The 25373-nt window shown below is 39.3% G+C and overlaps 1 protein-coding gene and 1 pseudogene across 1 annotated transcript; both read left to right on the top strand.

The window, feature by feature from the left end:
- Positions 1–3640: 3640 nt before the first annotated feature.
- LOC119246462 (olfactory receptor 8U9-like) lies at positions 3641–6399 on the top strand (annotated as a pseudogene).
- Positions 6400–17154: 10755 nt separating this feature from the next.
- On the top strand, positions 17155–21318 carry LOC119246461 (olfactory receptor 151-like). The gene is made up of 4 exons (XM_037512819.1): positions 17155–17181; positions 18922–19824; positions 20368–20445; positions 21280–21318. Exons 1-4 carry the CDS (start codon positions 17155–17157, stop codon positions 21316–21318), a joined length of 1047 nt encoding a protein of 348 aa, XP_037368716.1.
- The last annotated feature ends 4055 nt before the right edge of the window (positions 21319–25373 follow it).

Here is a 25373-nt window from a genome sequence, read left to right as displayed (position 1 = left end):
ATCACTGAGCTATTCCCAGTCATTGGATGGAAACCTCATGGTTCCATTCCATATATAATGGAATTATAGTTAGCTACAAAACTATTAAATGCATTCTTATTCTTCTGACTTTCTTTTTCTTCTTCTTTCTTTGATAAATTTATTTTATTTATTTTTTTTTTATTTTATATATTTTTATTTATATAATTCTTATATCATTTTTCATTTTTGCACAATGTATGCATTTTCATTTGGTTATATTCCCCATATAATTCCCACCCCCCCTTGTTTTGGCCTTAATCCCTCCTCTCCTCTCCCCCACCCCCCTGTAGTGTGTCTCAGGTCTTCCAGCAGAACTTACTCTTACTACTTCCCCTCCAAATTGATCCCAGCACTCCCTCTCTGTGCTATATCTACTTGCTCCAGAGTCCTGTGTTGTGTTTATCTTGTTGCAGTTCTTTGCTTTATTTATATGTCTGTCATCTCCACTACGTATTGAGCTCCTACCTCATGTATTAGGCTTTCCATCCTTTCTTCAGCTTCATATCCCCAGCATTTAAAGTACTGTCTGACTCGGAGGCAGGACCTGATAGTACTTTTGAACTTCATAACCAAAAAGTGACGATAATGATGTCCTGGGATACTGAACTGTTGTCATATTTCTGCAAGTGCTCTGTTTTATGTAATGCTTACAGCATTAGAAATTGTTCACACAGCTATCAAAGAATCACATGAGAGGTGTCAACAGGTGCTACAGAGAAGTTCCGTCATAACCAACCAGCTTTTTTATCAACCCAGGAATTCAGAAAAATCATATAAAACCAACACAGAAGAAACTTACTGAGGAGTACAGATGCAGTATATCAACAAAGGATAGGAAATTATCAAGGTAACTGATTTAAAAATCTGCCTCTCACAGATTCTGTAAAAGATTTTTAATTTGATTATCCAAACCAAACTATAACAGTTGTGCTTTTAATTAGAACATAGAATTCACTTAAAATTGACTGAAGGCATTCTGGGAAAAAAATCTGGACATTTTCAGATTATATTTAATGACGTAAAAAAAGTAAAAGTTTTACTTTCAATTTTAGAAATCCAGACATCTTTGAACTTACAGAAAAATCTATCTCCAACTTCTGTGATCAGCAAAATGAGCTCACTCCTTGAATATGATATTGTCATGAAGCATGTAGATTTCTAACTGATGAAGAATTTCCAGCACATCATCTCATTTGAGTCCCACAATAATCTTGAGGTGAACAGAACAGTGATTATTACCTCCATTCAAAGTAGAAAAAAACAGGAATTCAGTGAAAATAAGTGACTCATCAAATTGTGTATGTAGTGGGAGGCCAACATTCATTGAATGGAAAAATAAAACATGTAAAAAACAAGAGCTCCACAGCTCAAACCTGGGTTGTTAAAAAAAATGGAAAAAGCATGGCAGAAGACAGCTGGTCACCACATACATTTCAGGTAAAAGAGTGTTTTATTACAACACTGAGTGGCACTCAGAGACTTTATGGACCCCCAAAAATCTAATGAGATGATTCTTTGCTGTTTAAAAGTAATTTACAGTTTATCCTCAGAGTAAAGAGTTGAGTAAACAAGGTGATATGAGAGGTCATAAAATGAGAAATATATACTATGTTAAGTGTTTGCCATTTTCCCATAAATGCTAGATACCCTAGGACTGAGAAAACAATTTTATTTTAATTGTGATTGAGAATTTTTAATATGACTAATAATGTATTTTAGATAACACCTCCTAGTCAATTCGTTTCTCCCAAGTGTTTGCAAAATAAGTCAGTGCTGACTGCAGGTCCCCAAACTCTCAGGATGAGTGAGTGAAAACATCCCATTGGGGCTGGCTCTGCTCAATGCTCCAGCCATCTTGGACGTCACAGCTGCTTACCCCTGGGCTTACTGTTCTCAGCATCTCAGGAGACCAGTCAAGAAGGCAGAAACTTGGATAAATTAGTGATTCTGCCAATTACACAGACATGGCCAAGCCCAAGAAGTGAGGGGGGGGTGTATCTAGAAGCTTAGTTCCAGAGTCTTTAGCGTTATGAACACATGAACTTTTCTTGCTGCCAAAGGAACATCTGAAGGAGCCCAACCACCAATGCTGGTCTGAAGCATTTTGAATGAGTTCAGAAAAAAGAAAGTGGCTGCTGAATACTTGTGACATCTAGAGACACCCAGAGAAGAAAGGTGGGTGATCACGGACAAGGATGTGTGTAGATGGAGGTTATAATGTTCCACATAACCAGCCACCCCTAGTTAGCGTCCACTTGGGTTACACTTCCAACTGGAGACGGCAGTCCTGGGTAGAATTTGGAGACCCGGGTTCTATTCTTGCAGTATTGCTGAGCATCTTTTTGTATCCTGGATTGTTGTATGACTAGCTCCTCCCAGGCAGATTCCATCCCTTAATGTCAAATCTTCAGAAAGATTTCCCTTCCATGCTACCTAATGTTGCCAATCTATTCCATTAGTTTGATTTATTTTTTTTAATGATTACATTATTTATTAAAATTTTTATATGTTTGTATGCTGTCCATCTCTTCCTTTAGATTGCAAAGTTTACCAAAGTGCTCCTAGTGCCTAGCACATTGCCTGGAACACCCCTAATAACCAATGAGTATTAGCTGAATGAATGAAGGCTTGCATGCCCCAAAACAAGGCACCTCTCTCTTCCACAGCTTCTGATTCATTATCTGTAAAATTGAGAGAAACCATCTTGATGATTTCTAAGATTAGTGCAATAACAAAGAAAGGATATATTTGCAAATGTCCCGAAAAAAAAACTTCAATGAAAATCTCTAATTTTAAGACTGTATTTAGAAATGACAGCATGGATAAGAGGGTAGCATTAGAATATTGCAAACTTCCTTTTGAATGTAAATTCTGCCACTGAGCTAGCTATGAGATCTTGAGCTAGGCATTGGAATGCTGCAAGCTTTGATGACCTTGTGGCAAGGCAATACTAATTGTAGTTGATACTGATATCCTTATACCTGATTATGATAATATCCATTTTTCATGACAATAGACATAACTTCCCAGGGGAAATAAAATTAAATGTTTTATATCTATCATGCAACAAAATGTGTAATACTTATTAGGTACTTTATTATTGATTGCTATTCATATATTGAGGATAATATTAAACGTTTAAACAGACAGTACTCTATGTTGTGAAAAAATCAGTTCCCAAGAGATAGTTAGTAAGGTGACTTTGATAGAACACTACCCAGGGGTCTCCCCGGTGGCAATGGGTTAAGTCTCTGCACTATCAAGCTATCTGCAGCCACTGCTGCCTGAGTTCCATCCCCACCCAAAGAGCTGACCCACATGGTCCAGCACACCTATCCTGATTTGCCCATTGCTCCCCTCAACAGAGTATTTCAGGGGATCTGCCTGTTCTCCCCACTCCATCTCTGGTGAATACACTCACCCCCCGCAACTCTAGCCTACACTCCAGCTTTAGTATGCATAAACAAATAAAAACAAATCTTTAAAAAATAACAGAATGCTAACCAATAGCAGACAGCCACATCCTCAGTGTAACTGAAGGGCACTGGGAATTTACTTCAATTTGCCTCATGCTAATCTAGTTTTCTCTTCCAGGGTCTGTCTCAGAACCCAAAAGAAGATGGAGACCAGTGTTGTGAAAGACAAGGTGGGCTGGCAGGTACCAGGGCTGCACTCAGGGAGGAGGAGGCTCCAGGGCAGAAGTTAACAATTGTCAAGTTACTTTTTAAAAAAATTTATTGGGCTTGCCCAGGGCATCCTTCCTGAGTATCCGCCCTGACTATATTTACACTTCAGAAAGCATTTCCTAGAGACAATTATTAGACTGTTGCAGCAATCCTGTGAGATCAGAAGAGTAAGTGTGATTTATTCCCATTTCACTGATGAAGAACTTGTGACTCAGAAAGGACTTACAAAAGGCTATAGAGCTAAAAAGCATATGGACTCAGATGTCATACCCTGGTGGAGGACTCTAAATCCAATGATACAATCCTCTGTGTGTAGCTATAGTTTTTCCTTCAGTATCTCAGCTTCCAAGCAGAAAAACGGTATTAAAATGAACTGTAGTCAGACATTGAAAACCTCCCTGGTTAACAGAAAGTATAGACGTGACCCTAAGCAGAATTAATGTTGCCATTTTTGAAGGACCTTTGGGTGAAGCTGTCCCCTGTGTCCTGATGAGGACAAAGATTCCATGTTTCTAGAGGCTATTAACTCCCAAAGTGTAAGAATACTGTAGATGGGACCCTGAGTTCCAGGTCTGGCACTTACAGCAAAACCTAGAGCAGGTATGGGCAATTTCCTTCCTGTTTTGAGGCCACAGATTATGGATTGTCTATATTTAAAACGTTATTAAGATGAGAGTCCAAGTAGTCACCCTCTTAACTACCTCAACACACTAGAGAATTACAATTCAATAATTATTAACAGGAGCTTAAATAATAAGGAACACCTAACAAGGGGCAAGTGTCAGAATCTCCAGAGGGCCTGCTTGTGGCTTGAACAAGCCAACTACTGATTGCTAATCATATGACTGTGTTTTGTAATCTTAATACTAGCTAATAGTTACCATGTGCTTGGTATGTGCCATTGTGCTCATTGCTTTACATCAATTGTCTCATTTTATCCCCAGATAAAATTAATAAAGCCAGAAATATTTGGTATTGTATTCATAAAGGTGAGGAAAGTCAAGCTCAAACAGGTTAAGTAACTTACTCAAGGTCACACAGCTAGTAAGTCCTAGAGTAGGTTCTGATTCCCTTATAATTGACGCTGGACCTTGTCCTCTTATTCTCATGTGCTGTTGTACCTAAAATACACAACTGGCAATGAAAGAAGTAGTAAGTTTCTCTAGTCCTTCCCATGTCTAAGATTCATATCCTTCACTGAATGCTCACTCTCAGCTTAGCTGAGGGTAGAATCAGGGATAGGAAGAAGGGTGTGTAAGGAGGAAGTAAATTGGAATTCATTGAGTAGATATTTTTATATACCCACCATCACGTTTCTGGTCCTCATAACCAGTCTTACAAGATAGGTGCTGTTTTTTTGTTTTTCAATTTGAGGTATAATTGACAAATGATATTTTAATTTCAGCATAATAATTTGATATTTTTTTTGTATTATCCCTGTTCAGAGAGACACTCAGAGACATTTAGACACTAGTCCAAGGTCACAGAGACCATAAATAGCACTTTCAGATCCTTTCGTTTGACTTCAGATACTATTGAACCTTTAAATGCATCAAATACCCTGGAGGGTGAGAAGAGATGAATGAGATAGGACGAAACTTTTGCCAAGTCAACAGACACCATGTCACAGCCTGGGTAGCCAGGGCAGCCCCTGCATCTCTGTTTAAGGACTTTCGCTCACCCTGTCTCACTGTGCTCATGCGTGTCCTTCTTGCAGACTTGCAGTGGCTCGGCGGGAACAAGCAACAGCAGCACGTGGAGTGACTTCTTCCTTATGGGCCTCACGGATGACCCTCAGCTCCAGCCCCCGCTCTTTGTCCTCTTCTTCTTCATCTACGCCTTCACGGTGGTGGGAAACCTGGGCCTCATTGCCCTCATAATAGTCAGCCCCAAACTCCACACTCCCATGTACTAATTCCTCAGAAACCTGTCCTTTCTTGACTTCTGTTATTCTTCAGTCACTGTCCCCAAAATGTTGATGGGGTTTTTCTCTGAGTGCCAAAGCATCTCGTTCTCTGGTTGTATGATACAGACAGGTTTCTTTGTGGTCTTTGCGGTCACAGAGTTCTTCCTCTTGGCCTCCATGGCCTATGACCGCTATGTGGCTGTCTGCAACCCTCTGCTCTACCACATTACCATGTCCCCAAGACTCTGCTTGAAGCTAGTGCTTGCCAGCTATGCAGTGGGCCTGATGAACATGGTGATTCTCATGAGTACAGTTTTTCATCTGACCTTCTGTAAGTCCCATGTCATCACCCACTACTTCTGTGATATCCCTCCCCTTTTAAAACTCTCTTGCTCTGACACACAGATCCTCCAATTTTTCCTCTTTGCCTGTGGTGGCTTTAATGTGTCTGTATCCTTGACAGTCATCCTGGTGTCCTACACATATGTCTTCCAGGCTATTTTCAGAATCCCCTCTGCCACAGGAAAACACAAAACATTCTCCACATGTGCTTCCCACCTGACTGCTGTCAGTCTGTACTATGGAACCACAATGTTCAACTACATGCGTCCATCCACTGAGTACTCACTAGGTCAGGACAGGATGGTTTCTGTCTTCTACACGGTGGTCATCCCTATGCTCAACCCAATTATCTACAGTCTAAGGAACAAAGATGTAAAGGAAACACTTGGGAACATCTTCAAGAGGACCCCTCGATTCTCTCTCCCCTTACCCAGATTTTCTTGATGTCCAAAGGAAGGGAAAGAGAATGAGGTGATATATTTTTGACCATTGACCGTATTCAGTAATTTTTCTAGAAATGATCAACATATTATGCCTTCAATCCTCTTTACAATTCTGGAAGTTAAGTATTATATTTACATTTAATAGGTGGGAGAGCTGAGATTCTCAAAGGTTTGCTGCTAAGTGAAGAGCATGTAATGTAAGCAGTGGAACTTGTGTATCAATTCAGGATTTTCTGAATCCATTCCCATGAAGTCCCACTGTTTTAGCACAAGGGAAGATGCCGCCTTCTCTCTTTTCTCCCCAAATCCAGGGTTTCTGATTATGTTCTTTTTTTGAAAATCATCTCTCTCATATTCAGAATAGAATCAGCCTCTGAAGCTGCACAGTGAATTCTCTACCTGTGACTTTGGACCATGCGTAGTCAGGTTAATAAATTAATCAAATACTTATTGTTTACAGTCCTTTACTGGAGAATGTGCTGGCGAGGGACCCCAAGGACAAAAGCTTTGCTCATTCCCTTTTGTCAGCTTCAACTCAATAGCAAAGACAGAAGATTCCACCCAAAAGACAACAAACTGATTTTTATTTAATTTATCGCTTATTGAGTGCTTTCTATGTGCTAAATTCTAAATTAGTTTTCTTGTAATCCTTCCTAATACTCTGTGAGGTAGGCACTCTTGCTCCCATCTTACAGATGACAACAATAGAGCTACAAAGAGTTAAGGGAGTCATTCCAGGACAGGCAACTCATAAATAATTAATACAGGATTTTATTCCTCATGTGTTTTGAAAGATCTTAGGTTATTTCCACTCTCATATATCACCTGTTCAACTTCCTGCTGAAATGGCTGCTAACACACCAAAGAATTTAGACAGTGTGGCTGGATCTCAGTTCAAGGCAAGCAAGACAGATTGGTTTCACCAGAGAACCTCTAGGAAGGGATGAGCAAGTTGAATAAAGGCTGTTAAGGGTGAGAAGTAGGAGCAATGAGCGAATAGTGAAAGCATTGAAGGGAACTGAAAATCAAAGTGTGAGATAGAATAATATAGATGTATAGGGCACTGCTTTGGCTAGAGCAGGGTAGAAGGCAAATTTAGAAATAAATATATTGACAAAATGGGGAGATGGCAGAGCAGAAAGAAAAGATATTAATGAAATGGGGACATGGTTGGGTAGCGCTGATGGACCTTCTTTCCAGATCTCTTACTCACATCGAATCAATGCCCTACTACCATGTGTGGGGAAAAGTCTACAAGTCTGATTTCCCTAATTTGACCCAAAATGGCTTTTGATTACATAAGGCTGCTTAGACTTGTGGAGGCCAAGACTTCCATAAGGCTTTACCCTGTTCTCTGTCTATAGTCCGTATTTTCAGATTGGCCAGATGATAGAGGAATTTCATTCCTTTTTCTCAAGGGATCACCAGGATTACTTCTTAACTCAGAACTGGCACCTAAGTTAGATTTGGAGGTTTAGACAAGTGTGGTCCAGTGAACTCATTTTGGTCTATAGGCACCAGATCTAAAGGAGGTGCTTAATTCCCAGCACCTTCCTTTTGGGAATTCCTTTGTCCTAGAGCAGGTTTTCACTATTCCATTGTTTGGACTGTTGTTGTAGACTCCTAACCAGTCTCGCTGCCTGCAGGCTTGCCCCTGACCAATTGCCCCTCCACATTGCTGCTTTATGATCATTCCAAACAGAAGCTTGACCCCATCACTGCTCTACTTTACACTCGTCACTAGGTTCTCATTGTCCTTGGAATAAATACCAAGTCCCTTAATTTACAAAGTCTCCACAATCAGAATCTCACCTTTCAAGCCTTATCTGTCAGAACTTCTGTACCTTTACCCCCACCTCATATCCTCCCCTTTGCACTCATGTCCTCATTCATATGTCTTCACTGTTCATCAATGATGATTTCTCACTCATCTTTGTAGTCATGATCTGCTCCCGAGCTAACAGGAAGTGTTCACTGTTTTTTTGGAACTTTAAGGCCAGCGATTGAAGCATACGCTCATCTTACACTCATCTTACATCTTACTGCCTTATTCCATTTCACATTTCTTATGCCCATTTATTGCTTCTCTACTAGACTGTATGCCATGGAGGGCAGGACAAAGGTGTCTCAGAGCTATGTAACCACTTTGCTGGCAGGAAACTTTCATTCAATAAATGTCCATGGACAAATAATAAACCACATGTCCTGTGTCCTTGGTTTGTGCCATGGGCATTGTGTCACTTCTGGACCCACTGAAACGTCCACAGGCTTGTGACTAATCCACCTCCCCCACCAGGGCTTATTAGTAAGCTTGGGCTTACTAATATTACTCTGATGTACAAGAGTAGTAATGACCAGCACCTCTGGGTTAGTGAGTACCTACACCCCCAGTACCTGTTTTTTGAACACAATGACCCATTCATTCTTAGACAAGCACCTGAGGCTCGAGTGTTATAGCAATTTGACAGAAGAACAAGAAAAAAAATGTTTTTGTTCAGATATTAAGAACACACCACTCTCAGGAACTGATGAAGCAGTTTCTTAAGAATATATAATATTAAATAACACAATCATGAAATTTGAGCTAACATACACACATACATATATATTGAATCCTAGACCCTGCAAATATAGGATAGACTTTCTTTTCCATCATATTGGAAATATTTTCAAAACTATAATACAAGTAAAATATCAAATATCTGCATAAATTTCAAGTGAGCAGTATCACATTAATCATCTCATCAAAATGCAGTAACAAAGAAGTTGATAATATTTTCTAATAATCATTAATAATCCTATACAATAAAAAAAATAGAAAATATAACTTTCAGAGTTACCATTCACTGGCTAATATGAGAAAACCGACAATATCAAGTAGAGGAAATGTTGTTGAGAATACGAGACAATTAGTACAACTTACATATATTGCTGGTGAGAATGCAAAGTGGTATAGCCACTTTATAAGACAGAGCAGCAGTTTCTTACAAAGTCAAAAATATACTTACTATATGACCCAGGAATTCCTAGTAATTTACCCAAAAGAAATGAAAACATGCCCACAAAAGGCTCATCATACGAACGTTGGTAACAGCTTTTCTCATTGTGGTCATCACTGGAAAACAACCGCAAGCTGGTGCATGGATGAGCAAAGTGTGATCGTCCACACAATCTCCAGCTCGCGGCAATGTAAAGGGAACTACTGATTCCAACCAAAACATGGTGAACGTCGAAAACATTATGGCGAGTAAAAGACGTCAAGAGCAAAGGTCCTAAAAAGACACTGGAAGACATAAAAGAAAATCGTTGATTTGAGAAATAAAGCATTTCTATTTGTATATTAAACTCTCTGTTACATAGAAATGTACAGAGTGTAAAGGAATGAGTGATGTGAGAAACATTCAAGGGCTAATCAATTTAATAAATATCATTCTTAGGCTGTATTGACTTCAAATAAAATAAAAATTTTCTCAAAATAAAAAAAATAGTCATAGTTCTTGACATGCATTTTTAAAATTTATTTTTAACTGAGGGGATTCTGGGCTACCCCCATCAGGTATGACCACCATAGTTCATCCGCCAGCAAATCACCATTGTCCACCGCCAGAGACCATTGTGCTTCCTCCCTGCGGAGTCGTCTGCCTCCTCCCAAACCCCGCCCCAGTGCTTCAGTTCTGTAGTCAGTTTTTAGTCTATCTTTTCCATTACTTCAGTTACTTGTATTCCACATATTAGCGACACCTTCTGGATTTATCTTTCTCCTGATTTATTTCGCTCAGCATACTTTTTCAAGGTTCTGCCTTTTGCTGCAAATGGCATGAGTTTAACTTTTTTTTTTTTTTTTAATTTTCTAGAGGCATGTCTTATTTATTTATTTATTATTTGTTTGTTTTGTTTTTTGGTTTATACATGCACTGGGTACAGTCAGAAGCGCGGGAGGGTGAGAGAATTCACCAGAGCCAGAGCGGGGAGCAGAGCAGGCAGAAGGACCGAAGTACACTGCTGAGGGGAGCAGCGGGCGGCAGGAGAGGTCTGCGCGCCATGTGGGACCCTCCTCCGGTGGCCGGGGAGCAGCCGGGGATTGAACCGGCTGCAGAGGTTGCAGGCAGCTTCGCAACCCAGCGCTCAACCGCTGCGCCACCGGGGAGGCCCGAGTTTAACTTTTTTGATTGCTGAGTAATATTTTAAAAACCTTAAATGTGTTTCACTGCATTATAGCCTAAAGGTAAGCACTAAACAGAACTTGAGCACTAGTCAATATCATTTTTATATGTTACTATTATTTCATATTCATAATGAATACATAATATCATTAAAATTTTTAGAATTACAGTAAATATTTTGTATTCTGAAATGTTACTATTTGCATTTTCACTTATATTTAAATATTGGTATGTGGAAATATAACTAATATTGTAGTTGCTCTGTATTGAAGTAATGTTTGAATGTTTTAAAATATACCTATCCTTCTTCCTTCAGCTGTTAATTAATAAAAATATTATAGTATTTTCTAGGAAAATATCTACTTATATACAATTAATAAACAATGATTCATTTTTATTTCATGTTTACAAGCACTCCCCCAGTTAAACACTTAAATACACTATTTGGCTTATATAGTAGAATTTCTGTAGAATGGAATCTGAGAACTGCTAGATGTAAAGAAGATATATACCATTTTACATACAAGAAGACTAATTAACTTAAAATGTCCACTGTCCTCCAAATGAATCTATATTCAGTGCAAAGCCAACAAAGGTCCAGTGGGATTTTTCATGAAACTTAACAACCTAATTCTAAAGCTCATACAAAAATTGAAGGACCAATAATAAGACAGTTACGAAGAACAAGTAGGAAGGATTTGTCCTACAGATGTCATGACTTAGAAAACTGTAGAAATTAGGGCGGTGGCGCCTGGTGGCGCAGGTGGTTGAGCGCAGCGCTGTGAAGCTGTCCGCAGCCTCTGCAGTGCCGGTTTGATCCCCACCGGCTGAGGAGATACCCACACGGCAGGGCAGACCTCTCCTGTCTTGCCCGCTGCTCCCCTCAGCAGTGTATTTCAGTCACTCTGCCTGTTCTGTTCCTCGCTCTGTCTCTGGTGAATCCTCTCACCCTCCCGCACATTTGACCTGTATCCCGGTTCTTGTATAAATAAATAAATCTTTTAAAAAAAAAGAAAACTATAGAAATTAAAAGAGAGTACAGATGAGTTGGAGAAAAGAGTCAGACACAAATCTGAGATATAAGAAACCTTGATATTTGATAGAACTAGCATTAGAGATAGTGAGTAGAAAGAATGGATTATTCAATTGATGGTGCAGGTACAATTGCTTATCCATATTGGAACAAACAGAAAATGTTTTCTACACTGTGTTACATATAGAAACAAATTCCAAGTGGATTTAAAAAAATAAATGTTTTTAAGCATTTAAAATTTAAAAGAAAACTCTTTAGAACAGTATATGTATAATACGGGTTAGGAAATTATGAGTAAGTCACAAAAAGCACCAACTGTAAATGACTGGCCACGTGGACCACAACAAGAGAAAAACTATCCTTCCGTAGTAAAAGACATTATAATTAACATGTTAATAAGTAAAGTGGCAGGCTTGGAAAAGATCTCTGCAATCAACATGTAACAGGCAGGTACAGACTACATAAGGACCTAGTTTAGGAAAAAAATAGGTAATCCGAATTAGCAAAGGACAAAATATTACTAGACAAGGCACAGAGGAGATTTGATTTGATGTGGGGCGAAAGCACATTGCAAAAAGTTATGATGCCATTTCCACAAAGCTTAAAACATACAAAGTATTACCATGTGCTGTATGTGAACAGTCACATGTAACAGGATGAGGAAAACATGTGCGAGGACACATATCCACTCTACGATAGAGGATATCTCTGGGATTCAAGAGCAATGGGGTTGGAGACGAAAGGAATGTTCACTGTACCTACAATATTTTATTTCACAGAAAACAAGTTCTGTCGTTAAAATAAACAAATAACAGCTTGTCCATTTGCCAGAACCACTATGCAAGTGTTGCAATGAATGAGAGTGGTCTCTGGAGATAAAGAACTCCAGGACATATTAAGTTAAAAATCTCTTAAACTTACATACAAAATGTTGTAAAACTTGTGGAAAATGTAAATGTATATAAAAGATTGTAAAAACGTACAAAATTTCTTGAAACATCCACAAAAACTGCTTATAGCAGTTGCATCTGGGGAGAGGTAGTCTGTGGTTGGAGGAAGGATAAGTTATACTGATTTAATTATTCACCAGGTATATTATGAATTGCAATTAAGGTAAATTATGAATTCTCATTAAGCTTAGTTTTTTGAAAAAATTCATGCGTTGAAAAATGAAGACCTGACACCTCTTGTGATCTTTAGGGTGGTATTCTTTGCGTATTGAAGATTATGTAGACTTTATTGGATTTTCTTTTAATAAGACTTCATGCTGAGCCTTACTGACGAACAAGCTGACAATTAGGAAGACAATGCCACTTTGGTGAACTGTCCAGTTGAAAGATTTTTCTCATTTCCCTTAATGCCAAAAGCTATGTCTCAGACATCTTTGTCTCTCCCACTATACATAGCACAGACCTTTGTATTTGTGTGTAAGTCATACTCATAGGTTTGTGCCTTCCTTCACTTATTTATGCAATTAATTTTCTTTAAAACTAATCACATTTCACTGCAAATATAAAGCGTTTCAGGTAGTTGTACTTTATTTTATTACTTTTTAATTATCTTTTTAAATTTTGTCTTTATTTTTTATTTTTTTCATAGAAGAACTGGGGTGCAGGACAGAGGTGTGAGGGGTGAGATTATTCACCAGAGACAGAGTGGGGGGCAGAACAGGCAGATCTACCAAAATACACTGCTGAGGGGAGCAGCGGGCGAGACCGGAGAAGTCTGCTATACCATGTGAGCCACCTCCTTGGGCACGGACTAAATTCAGGGCATAGTAGTGATAAGGTTGAGACTTAACTTTTAGGCCACCGGGGAAGCCACCTCAAGTTCTTGCACTTTAAATACGCTGTTCTTGGATGCCCAGGGATATGGGGCGGCTGTTGTTACTATGGGACATGAGGCCAATATCAAATGACCAAGTTCCTTGTGAACTTCCAGGTTATGGCCTGATTAATATGCTTGTGAATACTTTAAATAAATATTTTCTTCCACAAATTGCTTTTGATAGTTGAATAATAAGGGAGTTGTTCTTAATGACAATGACAATGAAGTCATTGCCTCCTCCTATTTCAATGACCACCATTCTCTCCTGAATTGAAGCAACAGCCTCCTCACTGGACTTCCTACTTCAGTCTTTTTCCCCACCTCTAACTTAGCATTTGCATACCTAACCAAAGTGTATAACTTTCAGAAACACAAACATGATTATGCCAATCCCCATTTGAAATTCCCTTAGTGGCTTCTCATTGATCCCAAGATAAAGGCCACACTTCTTAGGATGGAAATCCAGGCACTCCATCTTTTGTGTCTACCATTTCTCTGGTCTCCTCTTCTGTCACTCCTTAGTGAATATTCTCTCTGCCTGAAACTCTTTCTACCCCTTATTGATTTGAAAGACTTCTATTCATCCTCCAAAACCTAATATATTATTAAGATTAATGACATAATACATGAAAAGAGTTTTGGAAATAATAAACCACAAACATCCAACACATATGACAGGTCCTCCAGCAGAACTTACTCTTACTACTTCCCCTCCAAACTGATCCCAACACTCTCTCTCTGTGCTATATCTATTTGCTCCAGAGTCCTGTGTTGTGTTTATCTTGTTGCAGTTCTTTGCTTTATTTATATGTCTGTCATCTCCATTACACATTGAGCTCCTACCTCATGTATTCGGCTTTCCATCCTTTCTTCAGCTTCATATCCCCAGCATTTAGAGTACTGTGTGACTCAGAGACAGGACCTGATAGTACTTTTGAACTTCATAACCAAAGAGTGACGATGATGATGGCCTGGGATACTGGGCTGTTGTCATATTTCTGCAAGTGCTCTGTTTTCTATAATGCTTATACAACATTAGAGGATGTTCACACACCTATCAAAGAACCACATGAGAGGCATCAACAGGTGCTACAGAGATGTTCCATCATCCCCAACCAGTTTTTTGGGTGCAACCTGGAATTCAGATATTTTTTGTAAAACCAAGACTCAAGAAACTTACTCAGGTGGACAGATGCAATCTGTCAACCAAGGGTGGGGAAATATCAAGGTAACTGATTGAAAAATCTGCCTCTCACAGCTTCTGCAAAAGATTTTTAATTTGATTATCCAAACCAAGCTATAACAGTTGTGCTTTTAATTAGAACATAGAATTCACTTAAAATTGACTGAAGGCATTCTGGGAAAAGGATCTGGATGTTTTCAGATTATATTTAATGACATAAAAAAGTAAAAGTTGTACTTTCAGATTTAGAAATCCAGATATCTTTGAACTTACAGAAAAATCTATCTCCAACTTCTGTGATCAGCAAAATCAGCACACTCCTTGAATATGAAATTAGCATGAAGCATGTAGATTTCTAGTTGATGAAGAATTTCCCACACATCATTTCATTTGAATCCCACAACAAACTTGAGGTCAGCAGAGCACTGGTTATAAACACCCATTCAAAGCAGAAAAAAACTGGAATTCAAGGAAAATAAGTGACACACCAAAATGGTATATAGTGAAATGTCCACATTAATTGAATGGAAAAACAAGCATGCATAAAAACAAGACCTCCACAACTCAAACCTTGTTCAATGAAAACATGAAATAAGAATGGCAGAATGCAGCTGGTCACCACATACATTTCAGGTACAAGAATATTTAATTACAACACTGAGTGGCACTCAGAGACTTTATGGACCACAAAAAACTAATGATGTAATTATTTGCTATTTAAAAGTAATTTACAGTTTATCCTCAGTGTAAAGAGTTGAGTAAACAAGGTGATATGAGAGAGCATAAAATGAGAAATATATACTATGTTAAGTGTTTGCCATTTTCCCATAAATGCTAGATACCCTAGGACTGAGAAAACAATTGTATTTTAATTGTGATTGAGAATTCTTAATATGACTAATAATGTATTTTAGATAAAAAGTTTATAACACAATACATTTCCTAGTCAGTTTGTTTCTCCCAAGAGTTTGCAAAACAAGTCAGTGCTGACTGCAGATACCCAAACTCTCAGGATGAGTCAGTGAAAACATCCCATTTGGGCTGGCTCTGCTCGCTGCTCCAGCCATCTTGGACGTCACAGCTGCTTACCCCTGGGCTTACTGTTCTCAGCATCTCAGGAGACCAGTCAAGAAGGCAGAAACTGCTAAATTAATGATTCTGCCAATTACACAGACATGGCCAAGTCCAGAGAAGTGAGGGGGGCGGTATATCTAGAAGCTTAGTTCCAGAGTCTTTAGTGTTATGGGCACATGAACTTTTCCTGCCGCCAAAGGAACATCTGAAGGAGCCAACCACCAATGCTGGTCTGAAGCATTTTGGATGAGTTCAGGAAAAAGAAAGTGGCTGCTGAATACTTGTGACATCTAGAGGCATTCAGAGAAGAGAGGTGGGTGATCACGGACAGGGGTGTGTGTAGATTGAGGTTATAACGATTTATAACCTCCTAGTTAGTCTAGTTAGCCTCTACTTCGGCTTGACACCCAACTGGAGATGCCAGTCCTGGGTAGAATTAAGGAGACCCGGGTTCTATTCCGACAGTATTGCTGAGCATCTTTGTGTATCCTGGATCTTTGTATGACTAGCTCCTCTCCAAGCAGATTCCAGCTCTTAATGTCAAATCTTTAGAAAGATTTCCCTTCCATGCTACCTAATGTTGCCACTCCAAACCCTCAGCTCTCCCTATTCCATTAGTTTGTTTTATTTTCTTTATAATTACATTTATTATTAAAATTTTTATTTGTTTGTTTGCTTTCCATGTCTTCTTTTATATTGCAAAGTTTATTAAAGTACCCCTACTGCCTAGCACATTGCCTGGAACACACCAAGTACCTAATGAGTGTTAGTTAAATGAAGAATGCATGCATGCCAAGAACAATGCACCTAACACTTCGATAGCTTTCAATTCATCATGTGTAAAATTGTGAGACACAATCTTGATTATTTCTAAGATTAGTGCAACCAGGAAAGGATAGATTTGCAAATGCTCTCAAAAAACCTCTAATAATTATCTCTAATTGTACAACTATATTTTGAAATGACAGCATGGTGAAAACAACATTGGAATATTGCAAACCTCTATTTTAATGTAGATTCTGCCACTGAACTAGTTATGAGACCTTGAACCAGGCATTGGAATGCTCCAAGCTTTGAAGACACTGTGGCAGGCAAAAATAATTGTAGTTGATATCCCTATATATGATAACGATAATATCCATTTTTCAGGACAATAGAAGATACTACCGAGGGGAGGTGAAATAAAATGCTTTTTATATAAATCACCCAACAAAATGTGTAGCATTTATTTGGTACCTTATTATTGGTAAGTGTTAATATAGTTAGGATAATATTAAAAGTTTTAACAAGCAGTACTGTACGCTGTGAAAATTTCAGTTCCCAAAAGATGGCCAGTAAGTTGTCCATAATAGAACACTAACCAAAAGCAGACAGCCAAATCCTCAGAGTTACTGAAGGGCACTGGGCATTTTCCACAGTTTGCCTCATGCTAATCTAGTTTTCTCTTCCAGGGTCTGTCTCAGAACCCACAAGAAGATGGAGGCCAGTGTTGTGAAAGTCAAGGTGGGCTGGCAGGTGCCAGGGCTGCACTCAGGGAGGAGGGGACTCCAGGGCATCAAGTTAACAATTGTCATGGAACTTGAAAAAAATTTATTGGGTTAACCCAGTGCATGCTTCCTGAGTGTCCGTCCTGACTATATTTACACTTCACAAAGCATTTCCTAGAGACAATTATTAAAACTTTGTAGCAATCCTGTGAGATCAGAAGAGCAAGTATTATTTATTCCCATTTCAGTGATAAAGATCCATGACTCAGAAAGGGATTCCCAAAGGTTATAGAGCTAAAAATCATATGGAATCAGATCTCATACCCTGGTGGATGACTCTAAATCCAATGATAAAAATCCTCTATGTGACGTTGTAGTTTTTCTTCAGTATCTCAGTTCCCAAGCAGAAAAACAGTATTAAAATAAACTATAATGAGACAATGAAAATCTCCCTGGTTAATAGAAAGTATAGACGTGACCCTAAGCAGAATCAATATTGCAATTTTTGAAAGATCTTTTGGGTAAAGCCATCCCGTGTGTTCAGATGAGGATAAAGATTCCATGTTTCTGGTGGCTGTTCACTCCCCCAAGTGAAAGACTACTGTAGACAGGACACTCAGTTCCAGTTCTAGCACTTACACCAAAACCTAGAGAAGGTATGGGGAATTTCTATTCCCCCTTTGAGGGTTAGTGGGTTCTCTATATTTAAAATGGTATTAGATAAGAGTCCAAGTACTCACCCTCTTAACAACTTCAACACAGTAGAGATTTAAAATTCAATAACTACTATCAGGAGCTCAGGTAATAAGGGATACTTATTAAGGAAGTGGCAGAATCTCTAAAGGGCTTGCATGTGGTTTGAGCAAACCAACTACTGATTGCTAATCATATGATTATGTTTCCTAATCATAATAATAGATAATAGTTAACAAGTGCTTGGTATGTGACATTGTGCTAACTAAATTAATAAAGTCAGATATATTCGCTATTCTATTCATAAAGATGAGGAAGCTCAAGCTCAGACAGGTTAAGTAACTCACTCAAGGTGATACAGCAAAGAAGTCATAGCGTAGGATTCGAATTCACATATAATTGACCCAGAGCTTGTCCATGTATTCTCATCTGATGTTGTCCCTAAAACACACAATTACAATGAAAGAACTAGTAAGTTTCTCTAGTTCTTCCCATGTCTAAGATTCATGTCCTTGATTTAATGCTCTTGCTCAGATTAGCTGAGGGTAGATTCAGGGATAGGAAGAAGGGTGTGGAAGGAGGAAGTAAATTTGAATTCACTGAGTAGCTGCTTTTCTGCTCATCCCTTGCTAGACATTTTATATGCACCCACCATCAGTTTTCCATCCTCACAACCACTCTTACAAGATTGGTGTTTTAAACCTTTTTTTTAATTTGAGATACAAATAACAAATAGCATTCTATTTTCAGCATAGTGCTTTGATATTTGTTTGCATTATCCCTGTTTGCAGAGAGACTCAAAGAAGTTTAGACACTAGTCCAAGGTCACAGAGACCATAAATAGCACATTCAGACCATTTCTTTTGACTTCATATACCATTAAACCTTTAAATGATTCGAATAGCCTGGAGGATGACAGGAAATGAATGAGACAGGATGAAATTTTTGCCAAGTCAACACACACATCATGTCACAGCCTGAGTAGCCAGGGCAGCCCCTGCACCTCTGTTTAAGGACTTCCGCCCTCCCTGTCTCACTGTGCTCATGCGTGTCCTTCTTGCAGACTTGCAGTGGTTCAACGGGAGCGAGCAACAGCAGCATGTGGAGTGAATTCTTCCTTATGGGCCTCACGGATGACCCTCAGCTCCAGCCCCAACTCTTTGTCCTCTTCTTCTTCATCTACGCCTTCACGGTGGTGGGAAACCTGGGCCTGGTTGCCCTCATAATGGTTAGCCCGAAACTCCACACTCCCATGTACTACTTCCTCAGAAACCTGTCCTTTCTTGACTTCTGTTATTCTTCGGTCACAGTCCCCAAAATGTTGATGGGGTTCTTCTCTGAGTGCCAAAGCATCTCCTTCTCTGGTTGTGTGATGCAGAATTCTTTCTTTCTTATATTTGGAGTCACTGAGTTCTTCATCCTGGCCTCCATGGCCTATGACCGCTATGTGGCTGTCTGCAACCCTCTGCTCTACCACATTACCATGTCCCCAAGACTCTGCTTGAAGCTAGTGCTTGCCAGCTATGCAGTGGGCCTGATGAACACGGTGATTCTCACGACCACAGTTTTTCATCTGATCTTCTGTAAGTCCCGTGTCATCACCCACTACTTCTGTGATATTCTTCCCCTTTTAAAACTCTCTTGCTCTGACACACAGATCGTGCAATTTATCATCTTTGCCTGTGGTGGCTTTAATGTGTCTGCATCCTTGGCCGTCATTCTGGTTTCCTACACATATGTCTTCCTGGCTATTTTCAGAATCCCCTCTGCCACAGGCAAACACAAAACATTCTCCACGTGTGCTTCCCACCTGACTGCTGTCAGTCTGTACTATGCAACCACAGTGTTCGTCTACTTGCGTCCATCCACTGAGTACTCAGGAAGTAAGGGCAGTCTGGTTTCTGTCTTCTACACGGTGGTCATCCCCATGCTCAACCCAATTATCTACAGTCTCAGGAACAAAGATGTAAAGGAAACATTTAGGAACATCTTCAAGAGGACCCCTCAATTCTCTCTCCCCTTACCCAGATTTTCATGATGTCCAAAGGAAGGCAAGGAGAGGGAGTGGATATATTTTGAACCATTGACCATTTCTCAGATAATGTTATAGAACTGTCAGCATATTATGTCTTCAATCCTCCTCGCTATTCTGGAAGTTAAGTATTATATTTACATTTTATAGGTGGAATAGCTGAGATTCTCAGAGGCTTGTTGCGTAGGGAAGGTCACATAGACTGTAAGCAGAGGAACTTGGATATCAATTCAGGACTGTTTGATACTAAAACTCCATTCCCACTAAGTTCCACTCTTTTAGCACAAGGGAAGATACTACCTTCTCTCTTTTTCTCCCCACATCCAGGTTTTCTGGTCATTTTTCCTCCTTGGAAATTCATGTCTTTCAAATATAGAATAAATTAAGCCTCTGAAGATGCACAATGAAGCCTCTACTTGTGACTTTGGACTATGTGTAATCAGGTCAATAAATTAATCTGTAACTTATTGTTTATAGCCCTTTACTGGAGAAGTGGTGGCGAGGGACCCCAAGGACAAAAGCTATGCTCACTCCCTTTTGTCAGTTTCCAACTCAGTAAGGAAGACAGAAGAATCCCACCCAAAACACAACAAACTGTGACTTTTTCATTAAATTGACATTTATTGAGTGATTTCTATGTGCTAAATCCTAAATTGCTTGCCTCGTAATCCTCCCCAAAAACTCTGTGAGGTCAGTACTATTGCTCCCATTTTACAGATGAGAACAATAGAGCTACAAAGAGTTAATTGAGTCATTCCAGGTCAGACAACAAATAGTGAATGCAGGATTTGATTCCTCACGTTTTTTGAAAGATCTTAGGTTATTTCCACTCTCATATATCAACTGCTGAATTTCCTACTGAAAATCTTGTCAACCTACAGCAAAGAATTTAGGCAGTGAGGCTGGATCTCAGTGTAAGGCAAGCAGTATAGATGAGGTTCATCAGAGAACATCTAGGAAGGGACAAGTGAGTTGAATAAAGGCTGTTAAGGGTGAGAAGTAGGAGCAACGAGTGAACACTGGAAGTAATGAGGGGAACTGAAGTTCGAAGTCTGAGATAGAATCATCTAGATGCATAGGGCTCTGGTTTGGCTGCAGCAGGGTGGCAAATTTGGAAGCAAAAGACAAATGGGGAGATGGTAGCACAGCAAAAAAAAAAAAAAATTAAGGAAATGGGGACACGATTAGGTAGGGCTGATGGACCTTCTTTGCACACCTCTCACTAAATCTAAGCAATGCCCTACCACCATGTGTCGAAAAAATCTAGAAATCTGTTTTCCCTAATTGACCCAAAATAGCTTTTGGGTATATATGCCTGCTTAGACTTGTGGAGACCAAGACTTCCATAAGACTTTACCCTGTTGTCTGTCTATGCTCTATACTCTTCAGAGTGACCAGATGATGGATGAATTTGAGTCCTCTTTCTGAAGGGATCACTGGGATTACTTCTTAACTCAGAATGTGTGCCTAGACCAGGCTTTTTTTGCATTCCATCTTTTGGACTGTTGTTGTAAACTCCTAACCAGTCTCACTGCCTTCAGGCTTGCCCCTGACCAATTCCCCTCCCCATACTGCTGCCTTATGATTATTCTAAACAGAAGCTTGACCCAATCACTGCTTGACCCCCATCATTGTGCTTGACCCACAGTACTTTACACTCTTCACTGCTTCTCATTGACCCCGGAATAAATACCAAGTCCCTTAATTTACAAAGTCTCCACAATCAGAATCTCACCTTTCAAGCCTTATCTGTCAGAACTTCTGTACCTTTACCCACCTCATATCTTCCCCTTAGCACTCAGGTCCTCATCCTCATGCCTTCACTGTTCATCAATGAAGATTTCTCACTCATCTTTGTCGTCATGATCTGCTCCCGAGCTAACAGGAAGTGTTCACTGTTTTCTTGGAAGTTTAGTGCCAGCGATTGAAGCATACACTCATCTTATACTCCTGGACTGCCTTATTCCATTTCACATTTCTTATGCCCATTTGTTTCTTCTCTATTAGACTGTATGCCATGGAGGGCAGGACAAAGTGTCTCAGAGCTACGTAACTACTTTACTGGTGGGATACATCGCCTTCAATAAATGTCCTTGGAAGAATAATGAACCACATGTCCTGTGTCCTTGGTTTCTGCCCTGGGTATCTTGTCCACTTCTGAACCCACTGAAACGTCCACAGCCTTAAGACTAATCCACCTCCCCCAGCAAGGCTTGGGCTTACTAGTATTACCCTGATGTACAAGAGTAGTAATGACCAGCACCTCTGGGTTAGTGAGTACCTACACCCCCAATGCCTGTTTTTTTTTCTTAACACAATAGCTCATCTCATTTATAGGCAAGAAACTGAGGCTCTGAAAGATGCAGCAATTTGACAGAAGAACAAGAAAAAATCTGTTTTCATTCAGAAATTAAGAACACACCACTCTCAGGAACTGAAGAAGCAGTTTCTTAAGAATATATAATATTAAATAATAGAATTATGAAATTTGAGCTAACACGCACATATACATATTGAATCCTAGGCCAAGGAAATATAGGATAGACATTCTTTTCCATCATATTTGAAGCATTTGCGTAATGATAATACAAGTCAAATAAATCTCCATAATTTTTTTCTTTTTATTTACATATTTTACATCATTGTTCATTTTTAAACAATGTTTTCTTCCCTTACCCCCTTCAGTTATACTGATTTAATTATGCACCATGTATATTATGAATTGCAATTAATGTAAATTATGAATTCTCATTAAGCTTAGTTTTTTTGAAAAAATTCATGAGTTGAAAAATAAAGACCTGACACCTCATGTGATCTTTAGGGTGGTATTCTTTGCGTATTGCAGATAACATAGCATTTATTGGATTTTCTTTAATAAGACTTCATGTTGAGCCTTACTGAAGAGCAAGCTGGCAATTAGAAAGGAGATGCCACTTTGGTGAGCTGTCCAGTTGAAAGATTTTTGTTTTTTGTCCCTTAATGCCAAGAGCTATCTCCCAGATGTCTTTACCTCTCCCACTATACATAGCACAGACCCTTGCATGTGTTTGTAAGTCATCCTCATAGGTTTGCACTTTCTTTGTGCAATTAACTTTCATAAATATAACTAAAATTCACTGCAAATATAAAGCATTTCAGGTACGTTGTACTTTATTTTATTATTTTTTAAATATCTTTTTAAATTTTGTCTTATTGTGTAAATTGTAGAAGAACTGGGGTATAGGTCAGAGGTGTGAGGGGGAGATGATTCAACAGAGACAGAGTGGGGAGCAGAATAGGCGGAGCTACTGAAATACACTGCTGAGGGGAGCAGCGGGTGAGACAGGATAGATCTGCTGCACCATGTCGGTTAGCTCCCTGGGCAAGGATTGAACTCAGGCCATAGCAGTGATAAGGTTGAAACTTAACTCCTAGGCCACTGTGGAGGCCACCTCAAGTACTTGCACTTTAAATAGACTGCTTCAGGATGCCCAGTGGTCTGGGGCAGCTGTTGTTACTATGGGACATGAGGCCAACATCAAATGACCAAGTTCCATGTGAACTTCCAGGTTATGATCTAATTAATATGCTTGTGAATACTTTGAAAAATTGTTTTCTTCTACATATTACCTTTGATAAAGTAGAATGATGATAAGGGGAGTAGATCTTAGTGATAATGGCAATGAATTCACTATTGCCTGAAGCCATTGCCTCTTCCCATTTCAATGACCTCCATTCTCTCCTAAATTGAAGCAACAGCCTCCTCACTGGACTTCTTACTTCAGTCTTTTTCTTTACCTCTAACTTAGCTTTTGCGTGGCTAACCAAAGTATATAGCTTTCAAAGACACAAACATATATGCCAATCCCCACTAAAAAGTCCTTTAATGGCTTCTCCTTGACCCCCAGATAAAGGCCATACTCCTTAGGATGGAAATCCAGGCGCTCATCTTTTGTGTCTGCCATTTCTCTGGCCTCCTCTACTGTCATGCCTTAGTGAATATTCCCTCTGACTGAAACTTTTTCTACCCCTTATTGATTTGAAAGACTTCTATTCATCCTTCAAAACCTTACATATTATTAAGATTAATGAAATAATCCATGAAATGAGCTTTGGAAATAATAAACTACAAACATCCAACACAGACAACAGATCCTCCAGTAGACCTTTACTCTTACTACTTCCCCTCCAAAAAGATCCGAAAACTCCATCTCTGTGCTATATCTACTTGCTCCAGAGTCCTGTGTTGTGTTTATCTTGTTGCAATTCCTTTGCTTAATTTATATGTCTGACACTTCCACCAGTCATTGAGCTCAGACCTCATGTATTCATCTTTCCATCCTTTCTTCAGCTCCATATTCCCAGCATTCATATTTTAAAAAAATTGTGATTGAGAATGTTTAATATGACTAATAATGTATTTCAGATAAAAAGCTTGTAACATAATACATATCCTATTCAATTCATTTCTCCCAACTGTTTGCAAAACATCTCAGTACTGACTACATTTCCCCTAACTCTCAGTATATGTCAGTGAAAACATCCCATTGGGGCTGGCTCTGCTCAATGCTCCAGCCATCTCGGACATCACAGCTGCTTAGTCCCTGGTCTTACTGTTCTCAGCATCTCAGGAGACAAGTCAAGAAGACAGAAACTTTGCTAAATTAATGATTCTGCCAATTAGACAGACCTGGCCAAGCCCAAGAAGTGAGGGGAGGCATATAACTAGAAGCTTAGTTCCAGAGTCTTTAGTGTTATGGACACATGAACTTTTCTTGCACAGCAAAGAACATCTGAAGGAGCCAACCACCAATGCTGGTCTGAAGCATTTTGGATGAATTCAGAAACAAAAAAGTGGCTGGTGAATACTCCTGACATCTAGAGACATTCAGAGAAGAAAGGTGGGTGATCATGGACAGGGGTGTGTGTAGATGGAGGTTATAAAGTTCCATATAACCAGTCATCCTTAGTTAGCCACTACTTGGGCTAGACTTCCAACGGGAGCAGCAGCCCTGGGTAGAAATTAGGAGACCCAGGTACTATTCCGTCAGTATTGCTGAGCATTTTTGTGTATCCTGGATCTTTGTATGACTAGCTCCTCTCCAAGCAGATTCCAGCCCTCAATGTCAAGTCTTCAGAAAGGATTTCCCTTCATGCTACCCAATGTTGCCACTCCAAACCCTCAGTCTTTCTATTCCATTAGTTTGTTTTATTTTCTTCAATATTATTTTTATTTTATTTATTAAAAGTTTTATTCGTTTGTTTGCTTTCCATGTCTTCCTTTATATTGCAAAGTTTATGAAAGTACCCCTAGTGCCTAGCACATTACCTGGAACACCCCAAAAACCCAATGAGTATTAGCTGAATGAATGAAGGCTTGCATGCCCAAGAACAAGGGACCTCTCTCTTCCATAGCTCTCAATTCCTCATGTGTAAAATTGAGAGAAACTATCTGAATTATTTCTAAGATTAGTGCAATAATAAGGAAAGGATAGATTTGCAAA

This window comes from Talpa occidentalis, unplaced genomic scaffold (assembly GCF_014898055.3).
Source record: "Talpa occidentalis isolate TD23 unplaced genomic scaffold, MPIMG_talOcc4v2.1 talOcc4.15, whole genome shotgun sequence".
NCBI classification, from domain to species: domain Eukaryota; kingdom Metazoa; phylum Chordata; class Mammalia; order Eulipotyphla; family Talpidae; genus Talpa; species Talpa occidentalis.
Note: the sequence above shows the minus strand (reverse complement) of the source record. Positions and strands in the feature narration are given on the sequence as shown.